The sequence below is a fragment of the Indicator indicator genome, chromosome 2 (genome assembly GCF_027791375.1).
Source record: "Indicator indicator isolate 239-I01 chromosome 2, UM_Iind_1.1, whole genome shotgun sequence".
In the NCBI taxonomy this organism is placed as follows: domain Eukaryota; kingdom Metazoa; phylum Chordata; class Aves; order Piciformes; family Indicatoridae; genus Indicator; species Indicator indicator.
In genome coordinates this window covers 36413379-36427425 of record NC_072011.1, presented here as the reverse complement: position 1 = coordinate 36427425, position 14047 = coordinate 36413379, and the positions used below count along the sequence as shown (strand labels likewise).

Genomic DNA, 14047 nt, shown 5'->3' with positions numbered 1-14047 from the left:
TAAAATATGAAAGATTTAAACTCAGATGTGTATAGAAGTTGAATATTTTTATGTCTATGAACAGTGACATTCTGAAACTTAAGTTGCATGTTAAAATTATCTCATGTTTTAAATGCTTAAAACAAGGTTCCTAATGCTTGCAATTGTCAGCATTTCATTTTATGCTAAGCTATGTATTAGCTTTAAAGAAAAATCAGCTTAGTTTTATATAAAGAATAACTTGTTATTATCTTTTCAAAGTTTGGGAACTACGAAAAAAGGAATTGGTCCAGTATATTCTTCAAAAGCAGCTCGAAGTGGACTCAGAATGTGTGATCTTGTTTCTGATTTTGATGAATTTTCTGAGAGGTAATTTCTGTATTTTAATGTATGGCTTTAAGCATAGTCTTCAGTTTCCGGGTCATACCCTATGTAAGCAGTTGCGTCTGGTTGATGTTACTTTTTAAAGTGAAAATTACTGTGAAATATGAAAATAATTGTATTTAAAATTTTTCAAATTACATATTTATAATTATTAAATATTTTATTGTTTAAAACCCCAAATAATTGTGGATATGTAATCAGTAAAATCTAAATGTGGTGGGAGCATGAGGAGGAAAATAAACAAACAACCTTAGTGAAGCATTTTTGCTTTTCAGGTTCAAAGTGCTAGCCAATCAGTACAAAGCGATATATCCTACCTTAGAGATAGATATTGAAGGGGAATTGAAAAAGCTTAAGGTAAGTCCGTGTCTCTCTGTTTATGATACAATCACTGTGTGCAGTTATGTTGTGTAAATCTCTTGGTGACTGACACTCAGGTGAGCAGTTAAAATGTAATATATGGGAAGTTGCTACCTATTTATTTTAGAGTCTCCTAGCATTCTTAAAGACACTTTTGACCCCAATTAATGCAGCGTTTCAAAATATGACTTCAGGAGAAAGATTGTAAACTTTAAGAAAAAGACATGTATAGAGAGAATTATTTTTGACTTCCATTTGTTCAGACGTGCTGACGAGGAGATAAAAAACCCACCAAGATTGTAGCTGGGGAACGTATGTTTTGTTGTAAAGTTCATTCCTTATGTCTTTCTGACATGCAAGAACTGAAGCAAATTATTATTATAATTATAAGCCTTAAGGAAAACAAATGTGTAACAGCATAGAAAAATATTAGTTGATAGCAGCAGAACTAATGAAACCTGATTGCTAGTAAAGTAGCCTTGTGGTTAATTATGAATTCTGATTTGATGTTTTCCACACAGCTGGGACAGTTGTGAGTTTTTTCATTAGTATTAATTCCTTTAGTGCAACTTTTTTAATTTTTAGTTCTTATTTGAAAGAAATTTTCAAATTTACCCTTACCCAGCTTTTCTGCTCATATATTTTATAGAAACTTAACTGTATGGGATTTTTTTTTTTAAACCCTTAGAAAACTTCAGTAAAATTTGACAAATTGTTTAAAATCATTGAGGTATGTGTGGAACAGGGGAAGACATGCATAGGTGCATGTTTAATTCTTTCAGAAATACAGGCCAGAGAAAATATCTTTGTATCTTTAGTTGCCACTGTACTCAGTTTACTAGGTCTCAAATGGACTATATGGATTTCTTTGCACTTCTGTTTTTCTTACTTTAGGTAATATCTGTTACCCATGTTGAGTTACGGTATTTTTATTGTTATGTTAACTTAAAAAAACAGTTGCAGTTGAGTGTTTTAAAGTGTTTTCCAGTTTACTTAGTATCACAGTATATCAGAGGCTAGAAGGGACCTCAAGATCATTGGGTCCAACCGCCCTGCCAAAGCAGGATCACTTAAGATAGTCTGCACAGGAATGCATCCAGGTGGGTTTTGAATGTCTCCAGAGAAGGAGACTCCACAACCCCCCTGGCCAGTCTGTTCCAGTGCTCCATCCCCTCACTGTAAAGAAGTTTCTCCTCATGTTGAGGTGAAAACTTCTATGTTCAAGTTTGAACCCATTGTTCCTTGTCTTATCACTGTGAACCACCGAAAAGAGCCTGGCCCCCTCCACTTGACATCCACCCCTCAGGTATTTATACACATTGATGAGATCCCCTCTCAGTCTGCTCTTCTCCAGACTAAACAGCCCCAGGGATCTCAGTCTGTCTTCATAGGAGAGATGCTCAACTCCCCTAATCATCCTTGTGGCTCTCTCTCGGATTCTCTCCAGGAGTTCTCTGTCTTTCTGGAACTGGAGTCCAAAACTGGATGCAGTATTCCAGGTGTGGTCTCAGCAGGGCAGAGTAGAGAGGTAGAAGAACTTCCCTAGACCTTCTGGACACACCTTTCTTGATGCATCCCAGGATCCCATTGGCCCTCTTTGCCACAAAGGCACATTGTTGTTCCATGGAGAACTTGCTGTCCACCAGCAGTCCAAGGTCTTTCTCTGTGGATCTGCTTTCCAGCAGGGCAGCCCCTAACTTGTACTGGTGCCTGTTGTTATTCCTCCCCAGATGTAGTACCCTGCACTTGTCCTTATTAAACTTCATGAGGTTTGCCTGCACCCAGCTCTCCAGCCTGTCCAGGTCATGATGGATGGCTGCACAGCCTGAGGGGGTGTCAGCCAACCCCCCCAGTTCTGTATCATCAGCGAACTTGCTGAGGGTACTCTCAATCCCCTCATACATTAGGGTTACTCATCAAAAGGGTGGAAACATAATATGTATATATGTATTTGTAGCTTGAGGAAAATTACTTGAACTTTTTTATGCTGGTGCACTTGATTCAGTTCTGAAAGACAATGTGTTACATTTCACATGAAGTGGATCGTTGGAATAAGAACTTCCATATATTTTCATGGATAAAAAGCACAACCAAGTGCTTATCTGAACATTACTGGCATCTTACATCCAGCTAGTCAGTGGCATTCAAGCATTTGACCCTTAATTCCAGTAAATGACTTCTTACAAACATACCTGTGTGTATATCACAAGTTACTGCTGCTTTATAATTGTATGCATTTGTTGGCTTCACATGGCTAGTAGTGGAACTCCCCACATGCTGGTTTTGGGGGAAAAATTTTGGGCATTTGGAAATGAAATACCGAATATAGTAAAGTATCATGATTATACTCAAGCTTGAATATTTCTATAATATATTTTGTTTGGGTTTTTAATCCTTCTTTTGCCCTCCATTTTGTTACTTCTTTCAGGAAAAGCATATGTGTCTATTGTGTAATTTTGAATCTAATGTTCTTCCTTCCCTTGTTCATATATTAAGGCATCTTGAGCATTTCTTTGTTTCTTTGTCCTTTTCCCTTTCAAAAGGAATAAGGGAATTGTTACGTGGGATCAATAGCTCTTGTACGATGGCTGGCTTTATTGTAATGAAATTTTGCTATACAATACTCTTTTTGTATTATTCAGGGCTACATGGAAAAAATAAAACCAATGGTAAAGGATGGTGTTTATTTCATGTATGAGGCTTTACATGGACCACCAAAGAAGATCTTAGTAGAAGGTGCAAATGCAGCTCTACTGGACATAGATTTTGGTAAGTATAATCTAATCTTCTTGAGACACATGTTGCTATGTATTTAACCTTGTGAAAGAGGAACACTGAATATAAACTCTTCTGTGCTTACCTGTTCTTATGGCAGTGTTTTGTATTTTGGAAGAACAGTACTCTCTATGACAAGCAAATAAGTAGGAGGGAAGTTTTAACTAAATTATTTCAAAAAGCTTTAGACTTTCCCTAAAGTATTTACTTGAATGACAGTGAAGATCAGGTGACTTTTCTTAAATAGTGTAGCTATTACTTCAATGTCTATTCATTTCACATTAAATAACTCAATTGTATGCATTTGTGGAGAGCACTTGTTAAGAAAAATAGAGAGCTTTGAGAGGGAAAGTATGTATGCAAAATATGTGTTGACTTTTTAAGAATCAGTTTGCATTTTTTTAAACCTTTTACGTAACACTGACTTTTCCACTGTTTCATGATGTAGAGAAAGATACTGGTATTGTGGATAGTTAATGAGGCAAGAGTGAAAAGATTATCCTAGTCTCAAATTATAAGTGGTGCATTTTCCTTAAAGCACTTGAATTTTACTAATAAAATCAGAAGCTTCTTTTTTTTAGAATTATTACCTTTGTTGTTACATTGTAAAGATGGGTACTTTAATATAACTCTGTATGTGATTGGCTCCTGCATTTTGTCACATTTTCTTTGGTCTCACTAGCCTTGTAACTACACCATTTTTATTGTGAGAAAGATGCTTACAACTGAAATTGAAGCCTGTAAGGCCCTCTTTTAAACTCATAGGAGTTCTGATGTTGGGCAGTTCCAACATCATAGTTTAGTTGGAACAATAGTTTGAAAGCCTCTTCTCTTAATGAAAAGTATGCCTGTAAGCATGAAATTTTCCCATAAAAATCTGAATGTTGGAAGAAGCTTCCTTTTTTAATAAGGACAGAAAGAAAAGAAAAAGAAAATAATTAATCAAATATATGTATCATGGTGTAATGGTGGGGCTAAACTCCTCCACTCCTACTTCTGTCTCCTCTCTCTCCTCCTTACCAAGAGATAAGAAAGAGAGGGAAAAAAAAAAAGGCAGAGGGAGAGTTTTCAGTTGATTTACACAGAATGTTTTACTCCTCTGCTACAAAGATACCCGGTTACATCAGTATCTATAGAGAGCAGAAGGAAAAGGGAAAGGAATACCTGACCAAATCCCGTAACAAGCAAAAATGCAGCCACCCGCTGAAGGATTGGAAAGGTGAGAGAGCGCGAGGCTCTCCTTTCCAGGCCCGTAATGCAGAACAGCCATAAATGCCATAGTCATAAATTCATGATTCTTACAGTTGGGAAACCACTACACGTGGCAAAGGTTTAATGCAAAACTGAGATATTTGCAGAAAACTGTACGGGAGGTTGCTTTTTGTAGGTAGGAAGGATTTTAGTTTTCATCTAAGTGTAGGAAATGCAAATACTCTGAAACTCATCAGGTCTGTCTGTAAACATACAGAGGTGTTTGGGTCACTTAGATTTTTCTCCTGTCTGTGCTATGAAATCCACACAATCAATGGTTTTGACACTTGGGTTTACAATAGAGACAAGTTTCAGCCCAAAGATTTGACAATGCCATATTTTATTACCGAGTGTGATGAATGAAGCCATTTTCTGTGCCTTGTTGCATGGAAATCTTAGTACTGAAGTGATTTTTATGAATGTGTGTCTCTTGGCAGTGAAGATCGTAAATCCCTAGTCTTGCAGTCCATCCCACTCTTCTGGAGCACGTAAAGAAGCTCACATGTGTCTGGAGGTGGGGATGTAGATGTTGGGGGTGTGTGGTCTTTTTAAATACTGAAGGAGGATAAACCAATGTCAATAGAGTATGCTGGGAGCTGAAAATGAATAAGGACTGTCTCATTATATTTACCTGTCAGTAAAAAATAAGCTCAACTACTGTGTCCAAAGAAAGACAAAGATTAATTAATGCTTGAAAATGGCTCTTGCATATCACCTGTAAGCCTGTGCTTCTCTTGAGGGACAGGAATTAAGCAAAAGAAGCTAGAGGTATCTGCAGCTAGTCTGCAAAACCTCACTGAAGAGAATGTAGGATTTTGGTTTTTTTAAATTATCTATGTCGCTTTCAGTTCCTTTTGTCTTGACTGTTCCTCTCTTACCCATCTCTGACTCTTAAACCAAAAGAAAAAGATTTCTGAAGTGTAAGGTAGAAGTTTCTTGCTTATATGCAATTATTGTGTGGCTGAAACATTTGTTCACGATTCAAATTAACTAAGGACTGACATGCTCTGATATATCTTCCATTATTTAAAAAAAAAGAAATTAAACATCTCAAAATCCTTAAGTTTATACTTGTCAAGACTGCTTTTAGATTGAGATCTGAATATTTAAAGTAAGAAAAAATCTCACCATTAATGAACTAGGCTGTATTCCAGGAGTCTTTTTTTTTTTCAATTGTGACAATAATTATTTTCATTTGATTATGTCAGCAAAATTTTCTTTCTAGAATTCTAATGTCTTTGCAGTTTCTCATCCTTATCATGTGTTGACCAGTTTATAGAGCACTTTTTTCCTCTCAAAATGAAAAATGCTGAACTTGCATTTTCTGCCCTTTTAATACCAGTTTCTTAAGAGTCTCCCTGCAAATTTTCATACTGTTCTATTAGTGATTATATAGGCATGGTTTTCTGTTGTCTTATTCCCATTTAGAATTGTTACGTAGTTAACTTTGGTCTCTGGTAAGATTTCTACCTTTGTCAATAAAGAATGGTCAGACAATGTATATAGAAAGCTTAGAGGTTCTTGACCACAAAATACATTTACTGTGTGTTTTATTTTTTAGTCTTGTAAAACCAAGGTAAGTGCAATGCTAGTACTTTCCTCACCAGGTTAGATTTATTTATTTTTAACTAGTTTAAACCCAATGTTTTATTACGTTTGGTTTGGGTTTTTTTTTTTGTTTGTTTTAACAGGCACATATCCTTTTGTGACTTCTTCAAACTGCACAGTTGGAGGTGTGTGTACAGGTCTGGGCATGCCACCGCAGAACGTTGGGGAAGTGTACGGAGTTGTGAAAGCATATACAACAAGAGTTGGAATTGGTGCCTTTCCTACAGAACAAAATAATGTGAGATGTGACCTGAAACTGGGTGAAATAACTTGGCCTGCCTGTCTTATGTAGATGATGGTGTGTTTGGATGTTTCATTCTTCTGGTGCTGGACTGCTCCTACAGGACCCCCAAATCTGATTGTCAGTTGCTCAGACATTCCTATGGCTAGAGCAGGAACAAATTTTGAGATTTTTCTCAACTAGCATTCTTTTGATTAAAATTGCATTTTGTATTTCTGTTTTTGTCCCAGTGGACAGCTTTGTGAAAAATTGGGGGAAGAATTTTTAAGGTAATTTAAAATGTTGTAAAACGTTGTAAGTATACACCTGCATCATGTGTTGAAGACTAAAAAAAAAAAAAAAAAAGAGGCTCATGTAATAGTATATCTCTTTGTTAGGAAATTGGAGAATTGCTGCAAATGCGAGGTAAAGAGTTCGGTGTTACCACTGGTAGAAAGAGAAGATGTGGCTGGTTGGACCTTGTATCACTTCGATATGCCTACATGATTAATGGATTTACTGCGTGAGTTCTGTTGACAGCTTTTCTGGCAACTTGACATGAAATCATGAAATGTTGCAGATTACTGTAAACTATGCATACACTATTTAGTAACATTCAGACTGTTAGTGTTGATTTGTTGATTGTTAACTGTTGATTGTTAACTGTTAACTGTCCCTCATTTTTCCTAGCATTAAATGTCTTTTTTATTTGACATTTTCATACTTCTTTTTTTCCCTGGTAGCACATTATTTCTCATTTTGAATGATCCAAGAAGCACTTACATTATCTTAGTGCTTACTTGATGCTTCAAGCTACCTGCCTTGTCATCCCACCAAACCCAAAACAAAAGTATTAGAAAGGCCTTAAAACCTGATACAATTTGTCAGCTTTTGTTGGTTTGGTTTCAAAATAAGAAAGTTGTAAACTCATCAATGTCTTCAGCAATATGTGTAAATATAGGAATTTCAATATGACTTTAGGATTTTAATTAAAATGAAAAATATATGGCTGGAACAAAACTGGTATAAAATATCTAGTAGATCAAACTATGCAAATACATGCTTTACCTAATTTTCCCTGGCTTTCTGGTCCTCTGTGCTTCTTTTTAAATCTAGAATAGGATGCAGCCAAGCATTTACAGAGCCAGTGTTGATTATTTTGCTGCCTTCACTGTAGGGTAGAAACATTTGGCAGAGGACAGGAACAGAGAGCAACAGGTATCATGCTATGAAATCATCTCAAATGAATGGTCATTAAGTATTTTGGCAGCACCCTGACCAAATTCTAACCCCTAAAGCTATGGACCAGTCACTTTAATTAGTACCTGTTTGAATGTTGCCATTTTCTTATAGTACTAGATCTAAGGATGCAACAAAAAAGGCTGTTAAAGTTGTTGGAGGTTTTTGCAGTTTGGTGGGGTTGGTTTTGGTTGTTAAGGTTTGGGGTTTTGGTTTGGTTTGGTTTTGGTTGGTTGGTTTGGTTGGTTTTGTGTATCTTTTTTTTCCAAGTCATGCCAGATAACTGGAGTATGGTCTTAACTTTTTTCTAAGGTAGGAGAATTAACTGCAATGTGCAGGAATCCATTTTTCCTTCAGTATATTTACATTGTGATGAGAGTTGAGTGTTGTTGAACTTGTTTAACCTGAGTAATGTTTCTTTATAGATTGGCACTTACCAAATTGGATATCTTGGATGTATTTCCAGAAATCAAAGTTGGCGTTGCATACAAACTAGATGGTGAAATCATACCTCATTTTCCTGGTAAGTCTACTTGTTTAAGTTTTAGATTTTGGTGAAATGTAATTTGATACTTAAATCTATTTGACTTGTAAACTGTACATCATCAAGGCATTAATGTCTTCCCAGATGGCCCCAGAGACACCTGGTGCCACACCTGTACCCACACGCTAAAGACACTGGTATCAAATACTGTCATTTGTCTACTAGGAAGATGCAAAATGCTATATAAACCTTCTTTAACGTAAATGTTGTTACTGCTTTATCACTTTCTTTTAATACAGACTGCATTACCTTCAAGCAAACACTCTAAACTCAGTGTCTTATTCTCACTGTTACATTCATCCTCTCTTCTGGCAGGACAAGTCTTCATTTAAATGTACTTTGAAGCACTTGAGAGAACTAATCCAGCTGAAAAGCCAGTTTTTTCTCTCCCTGTGTTGTTTTCCTATAGTTTCTAACAGTGTTAACCCTTAATGGTCCACAGAACAGCCAAAAACCTGTTATATAATGGAAAAGAGGGAAAAGGGATGGGGAAAGAAAGGAGTGCTTAGTTTAGGTGAAAGCAAGACTGCCTTCTAAGGCAGGACCATCAGCTTAGCATGAAAGAAACTATACCTTCTGAGGAGGACAGTGGTGATTCTAGTGATCATTTTTACCTGAAAAATGTATATGTATATTCAAAAATATCACAAAACATTGTTTTTATGGATAATGTGTCCTTTTCAGTTTGCTGTAGTAGAGATATTCCAAAAAAAAGGAAGAACATTAAAAATTGGTCTTTCTGATTTTTCTGAGTTTTCTGCTGTGTGATAGCTCAGGGATAGAGGCTTATCACAGGCTACAGTTTTTCATGTGATCTCATCAGCAGAGAACTTTCTGTGGATAAGGAGATCAACTATAGTAAATCAGCTACAACTCAAAGCATGATTTATGTAGTATGGAGATGTGATTATGAGTAAAGGAATCCTTGATTGATCTTCTAGTAGTCCTTGAAAATAGCACATATCTGTTAGGGAAATTCGTAAGGAATTAACAAAAAATCTCTTGGTTTTCCATGTGCTTGAGGGAGTTCTCTAATTGATTTGCCCTCCAGTATCTTCAAACAGAAGTGCCAGTTACATTTTCAGTTGTAAACTGAATGACATGACACGCACTTTTATTCAGGAAACACAGTACTCTTTCACTAAACCAGTGAATGCTTTTCCCTTTTCAGACTCAGCTATTCCTGTCCAATACCTTTATCAAAAAATTAAGGACATTTGTGTGTACTTTAGATGGCCTTTGTACACATTGGGATGGCACATTTGAATTGAGAACTACTCAGTAAATGCTTCATCTGTAGCTGTGTCACTAGCCTCAGGGCTCTTTGGACTGTCTTGCACTCAAGCCAGGAGGACCTTCTCTGGAAGTCCATCATTAAAGATGACATAGGCAGGTGGCCATGTTTTCCAGTGTAAGAGACTTCAGTGATTACTTTTTGTTTTCAGTTCATTGTGTCTCTCAGGTGAGACCAGAATGTTGTTACAACTCCTGAGTGTACACTTTGCTCCCTGTATATGCCCAGGTAATAGGTGGCCGACCTTTGGTCATAGCAGCACAACATGGCTCACCTGCCTAACTGTATTTTTCTTTACTGTATGAGTCTCATGAGGACTACAGACATGTAGTGAGGCTACACAGAGAGAAAAGTAGGAGAACCAAAGCCCAGCTAGAACTCAAAACTAGCTGCTGCTGTTAAGGACAATAGGAAATGTTTCTATAAATACATTAACAACAAAAGGAGGACTAGGGCGAAACTCCAGGAGGAAGCATGGTGAGAAAGGATGATAAAGTGTCTGAGGTGCTCACTGCCTACTTTGCTTTGGTCTTCAGCAGTAGAACTAGTTGTTCCCTGGACTCCCAGCCCCATGAGCTGGGAGACAAGGAGGGGAAGCAGAATTAGGTCATCACAATTGAAAGAGGAGGTGGTCAGGGACCTATGCCACTTAGATACACACAAGTCTGTGAGGCCAGATGGGTTACTCCCAAGAATACTAAGAGTTGGGAGAGGTGCTCACCCACCACACTTTCCATTATTTCTGCCCTAAGAGTGGTGGTCAATGGAGTTGAATCCAGCTGGTGGTAGGTCACAAGTGGTGTTCCTTGGGGCTCAGTATTAGGACCACTTCTGTTTAATATCTTTATCAGTGATCTAGACGAGGAGTTGGTGTGCACCACTACTAAATTTGAGACCAAGTTAGGTGGGAGTGTGTTAAACAATGAACGATATGGCAAACGGGGATTAATAAAAATACTAGTAACCCTTTATTAGTATGAAAGATTATCAAAACTCATTAAATAGGATGGTTGTACAGTTGGAATATATATTTACAGTAGGAATGTACAGTCTTTGGGCAAAATGCAACAACAATTCTATGCAAACGGGGAGGAAATAACATGGAAAGAGAGTAATCCAAGAGTGAAAATGTTGCTCACCCACAGCGTGGTGAGGGGGGAGACTCGGGAAGAACCCTTAAGCCCAAAAGGCAGTGAATTAATTACTCACACGCGATTCTACCCACATGAGGAGTGCTGCTACTATGTTAGCTATGAGGTTTTGGGGCGCTCTCATGCGGCAGTGGCACGGTAGGTTGCCAGCAAGAAGGGTGCCACGTTGTCCCAGGGCTGATCTGCCTTCAGTGGACGGCGGGCAGTTTATGATGCATTCTTCGCGATGGGCACTTGCTTTGTCCTGGGTAAACTGAGGCAAGGCACGATTCATGTTGCAAGGGGAAGCAGGCTTGGCTCCTAAGCTTGTGGCTTCTCCGGCTTGCTGTGTTGTGGGCTCGTGGCTTTATCCCAGGCTTTGGACTGGGCGCTCCAGGCAGGGCCGGGCAACTCGAGGTAGCTTCATGCAAGATGGGTACAAGAAAGCAATTCAAGCAAGGCTTGAACAAAGTTTAAGGGCAAGGCGAGGGCAACCACAAGTCAGCCTGTATATATATCTTGCCCCAGATCCATTTGGGCCAACAGGGGCAACTGAAGCCAGCATATAGCTGCCCAATGAAAATGGTTCTGCCAGGTTGTGGCCATAAAAGGCAGAAACAAAGGCCTTGTTTCTGGGGGAGCAGTGGCCACTACATGTGTTCTTACCCCAGGTAAACAATTTGTTTACCAGACATGCACAGGCCCTGTCCCCTTTGTTCCTTTTCCTGTGTTACCTTGACTTTCTTCAGGAAGGAGGGGAGAGAGGGGTACCATGTCTACACACCTTAGGGTCTGTCTGGGTTTGTGCTGGGCCTGTTTTGGCCCTACCATGGCAGAGTGTTGATCTGCTTGAGGGTAGGGAGGCTCTACAGAGAGGTTTAGACAAATTAGGTCAGTGGGCTAAGATCAGTCGTATGAGCTTCCACAAGGCCAAGTGTTGGATCCTGCACTTGAGTCACAACAATGCTACAGGCCTGGGGAAGTGTGACTGCAAAGCTGTCTGTCAGAAAGGGACCTAAGAGTTCTAACCCACAAGTGGCTGAACATGAGCTAGCAGTGTGTCCAGGAGGCAAATGAAAGCCAGCGGCACTCTGGCTTCTATAAGAAATTGTGCGACCAGCAGGAGTAGGGAATTGATTGTCCCCCTGTACCTTGCATTGGTGAGGCCACACCTGGAGTACTGTGCTCAGCTTTGGACACTTCAGTGTGAGAAAGACATTGAGGCGCTGGAGCAGGTACAAAGAAGAGAAACTAAGCTGGTGAAGGGCCAAGAGAATAAGTCTTCTGAAGTGCATCTAAGGGAACTAGGACTGGTTAGCTTGAGGAGGAAGAGGCTGAGGGGCAGACCCTATCACCCTGTTACAACTACCTGAAAGGACAATATGGAGAGGTAGGTGTCCATCTATTCTCACAGGTAATTAGCGATAAAACAGGAGGGAATGGCTTCAGGCTGCACCAGGGTAGGTTTAGGCTAGACATTAAGAAAATTTTTTCACTGAAAGAGTAGTTAAGCATTGGAACAGGCTGCCCAGGGAGGTGGTTGAGTCACCATCCCTGCATGTGTTTAAGGGTCGTTTAGATGTAGCTTTTAGTGATATGGCTTAGTGGTAAACTTGGTAGAGTAGGCTTATGGTTGGACCTGATGATCTCAAGGATCTTTTCCAACCTGAACTACTCTATGAATTAAGAATTTGGGTAGAAATTTAGTGGAAGCTGTTGTCTTTGCTATTTTCATGCTTTCTTCCTTAAGTGTCAGGAAGGAGTTTGAGCTGAACTTCTGGTAAGCTGGAGTATGCTGACTGTCACAGTACTTCTGTGTTCCACACCTCTCTGCGTTTGGCAGCATTTTCAGCACATATGCTGCTGGTTACTTATTACCCTGCTCCTGCCATAAAAAACAAAAGGTAGCTTTATTCCCGCTCTGTGTTCTGGAGACCACTAAATTATTTCTGATGACTGCATCTCTGCATGCTACACACTTGTATAATTTTTCTTTTTTTAAACTTGCCACTTCAATATTTTGAATTTAATTTAGAAGAGATCTAATCTGGGACTCTCTCTGGAAGGGTATCATTCCCCTCCCTACCCTCCCACTCTGTTGGAGATGTTAGTGATTTACCCTTCTTGTGAAAAAACTGTCTCTAGTTTAGAAGCATACATCGTGCCCACCATCTCAGGAAAACATGCCATATTTCATATATTGTTCCTTCTTCCAGATGGATCAGAGAATCATACAAGTCTCACTCAGGGTTTTTTTTTAGCTTAGATTTCTGTGGGCATTTCCATAATCTCCTGTGAAGACAGAACTGGAAACTACTTTAGTTGGTATCATTGGTCTTTTGCTATGGAACTGGCCAGTGTCTCCATTTCTGTTCAGTTGTTTTTTATGAAAGAATAATAAAACTCTGGGCTACCTCTGAGCTGATCAGTTTGAATGGCATGTGAAAGCTGTGTTCTAGTCCTGCTCATGCCTCCTGTCAGCTGATCTCAGCACAGACAGATACAATCTCTAGCTCAGCAGACTTCAAAAATACAGATCTTAGGAAACTGGGAGATTATTTTCAGGCAGCTTTACTTCGTACTCGGTTTTGGGTTTTGTTTGTTTGTTTTGTTTTGTTTTGTTTTGTTCCTTCTTTTCTTCTTATGCTTTTTACCCTGGACATCTACTGTAGGTTAAAGAGTTAGGACACTGTGCTAGATATAACATTTGTCTCACCTATATGACTGGTTTTGTTTTGAGTTTCTGGAAATCCCTGTAGGGTCTTCCTCTTACAGTGGTGCCAAGATGTAAACTTCAGCTATTTCTGATTTAGATGTAACATCACATCACTCCCTCTGCGAATTCTAGTACCAGACTACTAGATACAATGATACCTGCTTTCTCTGTATTTAATTCAGCTGTCAAGAAAGAATATTCCATAATGCCTAGAAGATAAATCCCATAAGGGAGAGAAATCTAGATGGTGACTACCTCTGTTACGACACTGAGCTCAGTTTATGGCATATCTTTACCACGCATCATCTTTTATCACACCTTCTGGAAGAAAATGAGTGAATCGCTTGAAACAGCAAGAAATGTATCCGTTCTTTTTCTCCTCTCTTTTGGGGATGTAAGGAATTTAACTAATAGAATAATGGAAGATTGTAGGCAAGAGCAGATCAGTTATGAGTGCTTTCAGCTTTGTCTGAGCTAGCATCATCAGAGAGGTTTTAAAGTAAAAATGCCTGTGCATCTCCAAGCCTAGGTGTTCAATCACTTTCCC

General features: G+C 38.8%; 1 protein-coding gene across 1 annotated transcript in view; it reads left to right on the top strand.

Moving 5' to 3' along the window:
* Positions 1 to 14047, top strand: part of ADSS2 (adenylosuccinate synthase 2) — a 46962-nt gene that overhangs the window by 29249 nt on the left and 3666 nt on the right. Inside the window, exons 6-11 of the mRNA XM_054392485.1 lie at positions 241 to 348; positions 639 to 720; positions 3366 to 3492; positions 6441 to 6595; positions 6976 to 7100; positions 8242 to 8339. Of these exons, the coding sequence (XP_054248460.1) occupies positions 241 to 348; positions 639 to 720; positions 3366 to 3492; positions 6441 to 6595; positions 6976 to 7100; positions 8242 to 8339 (695 nt within the window). The remainder of the gene's footprint in view (positions 1 to 240; positions 349 to 638; positions 721 to 3365; positions 3493 to 6440; positions 6596 to 6975; positions 7101 to 8241; positions 8340 to 14047) is intronic.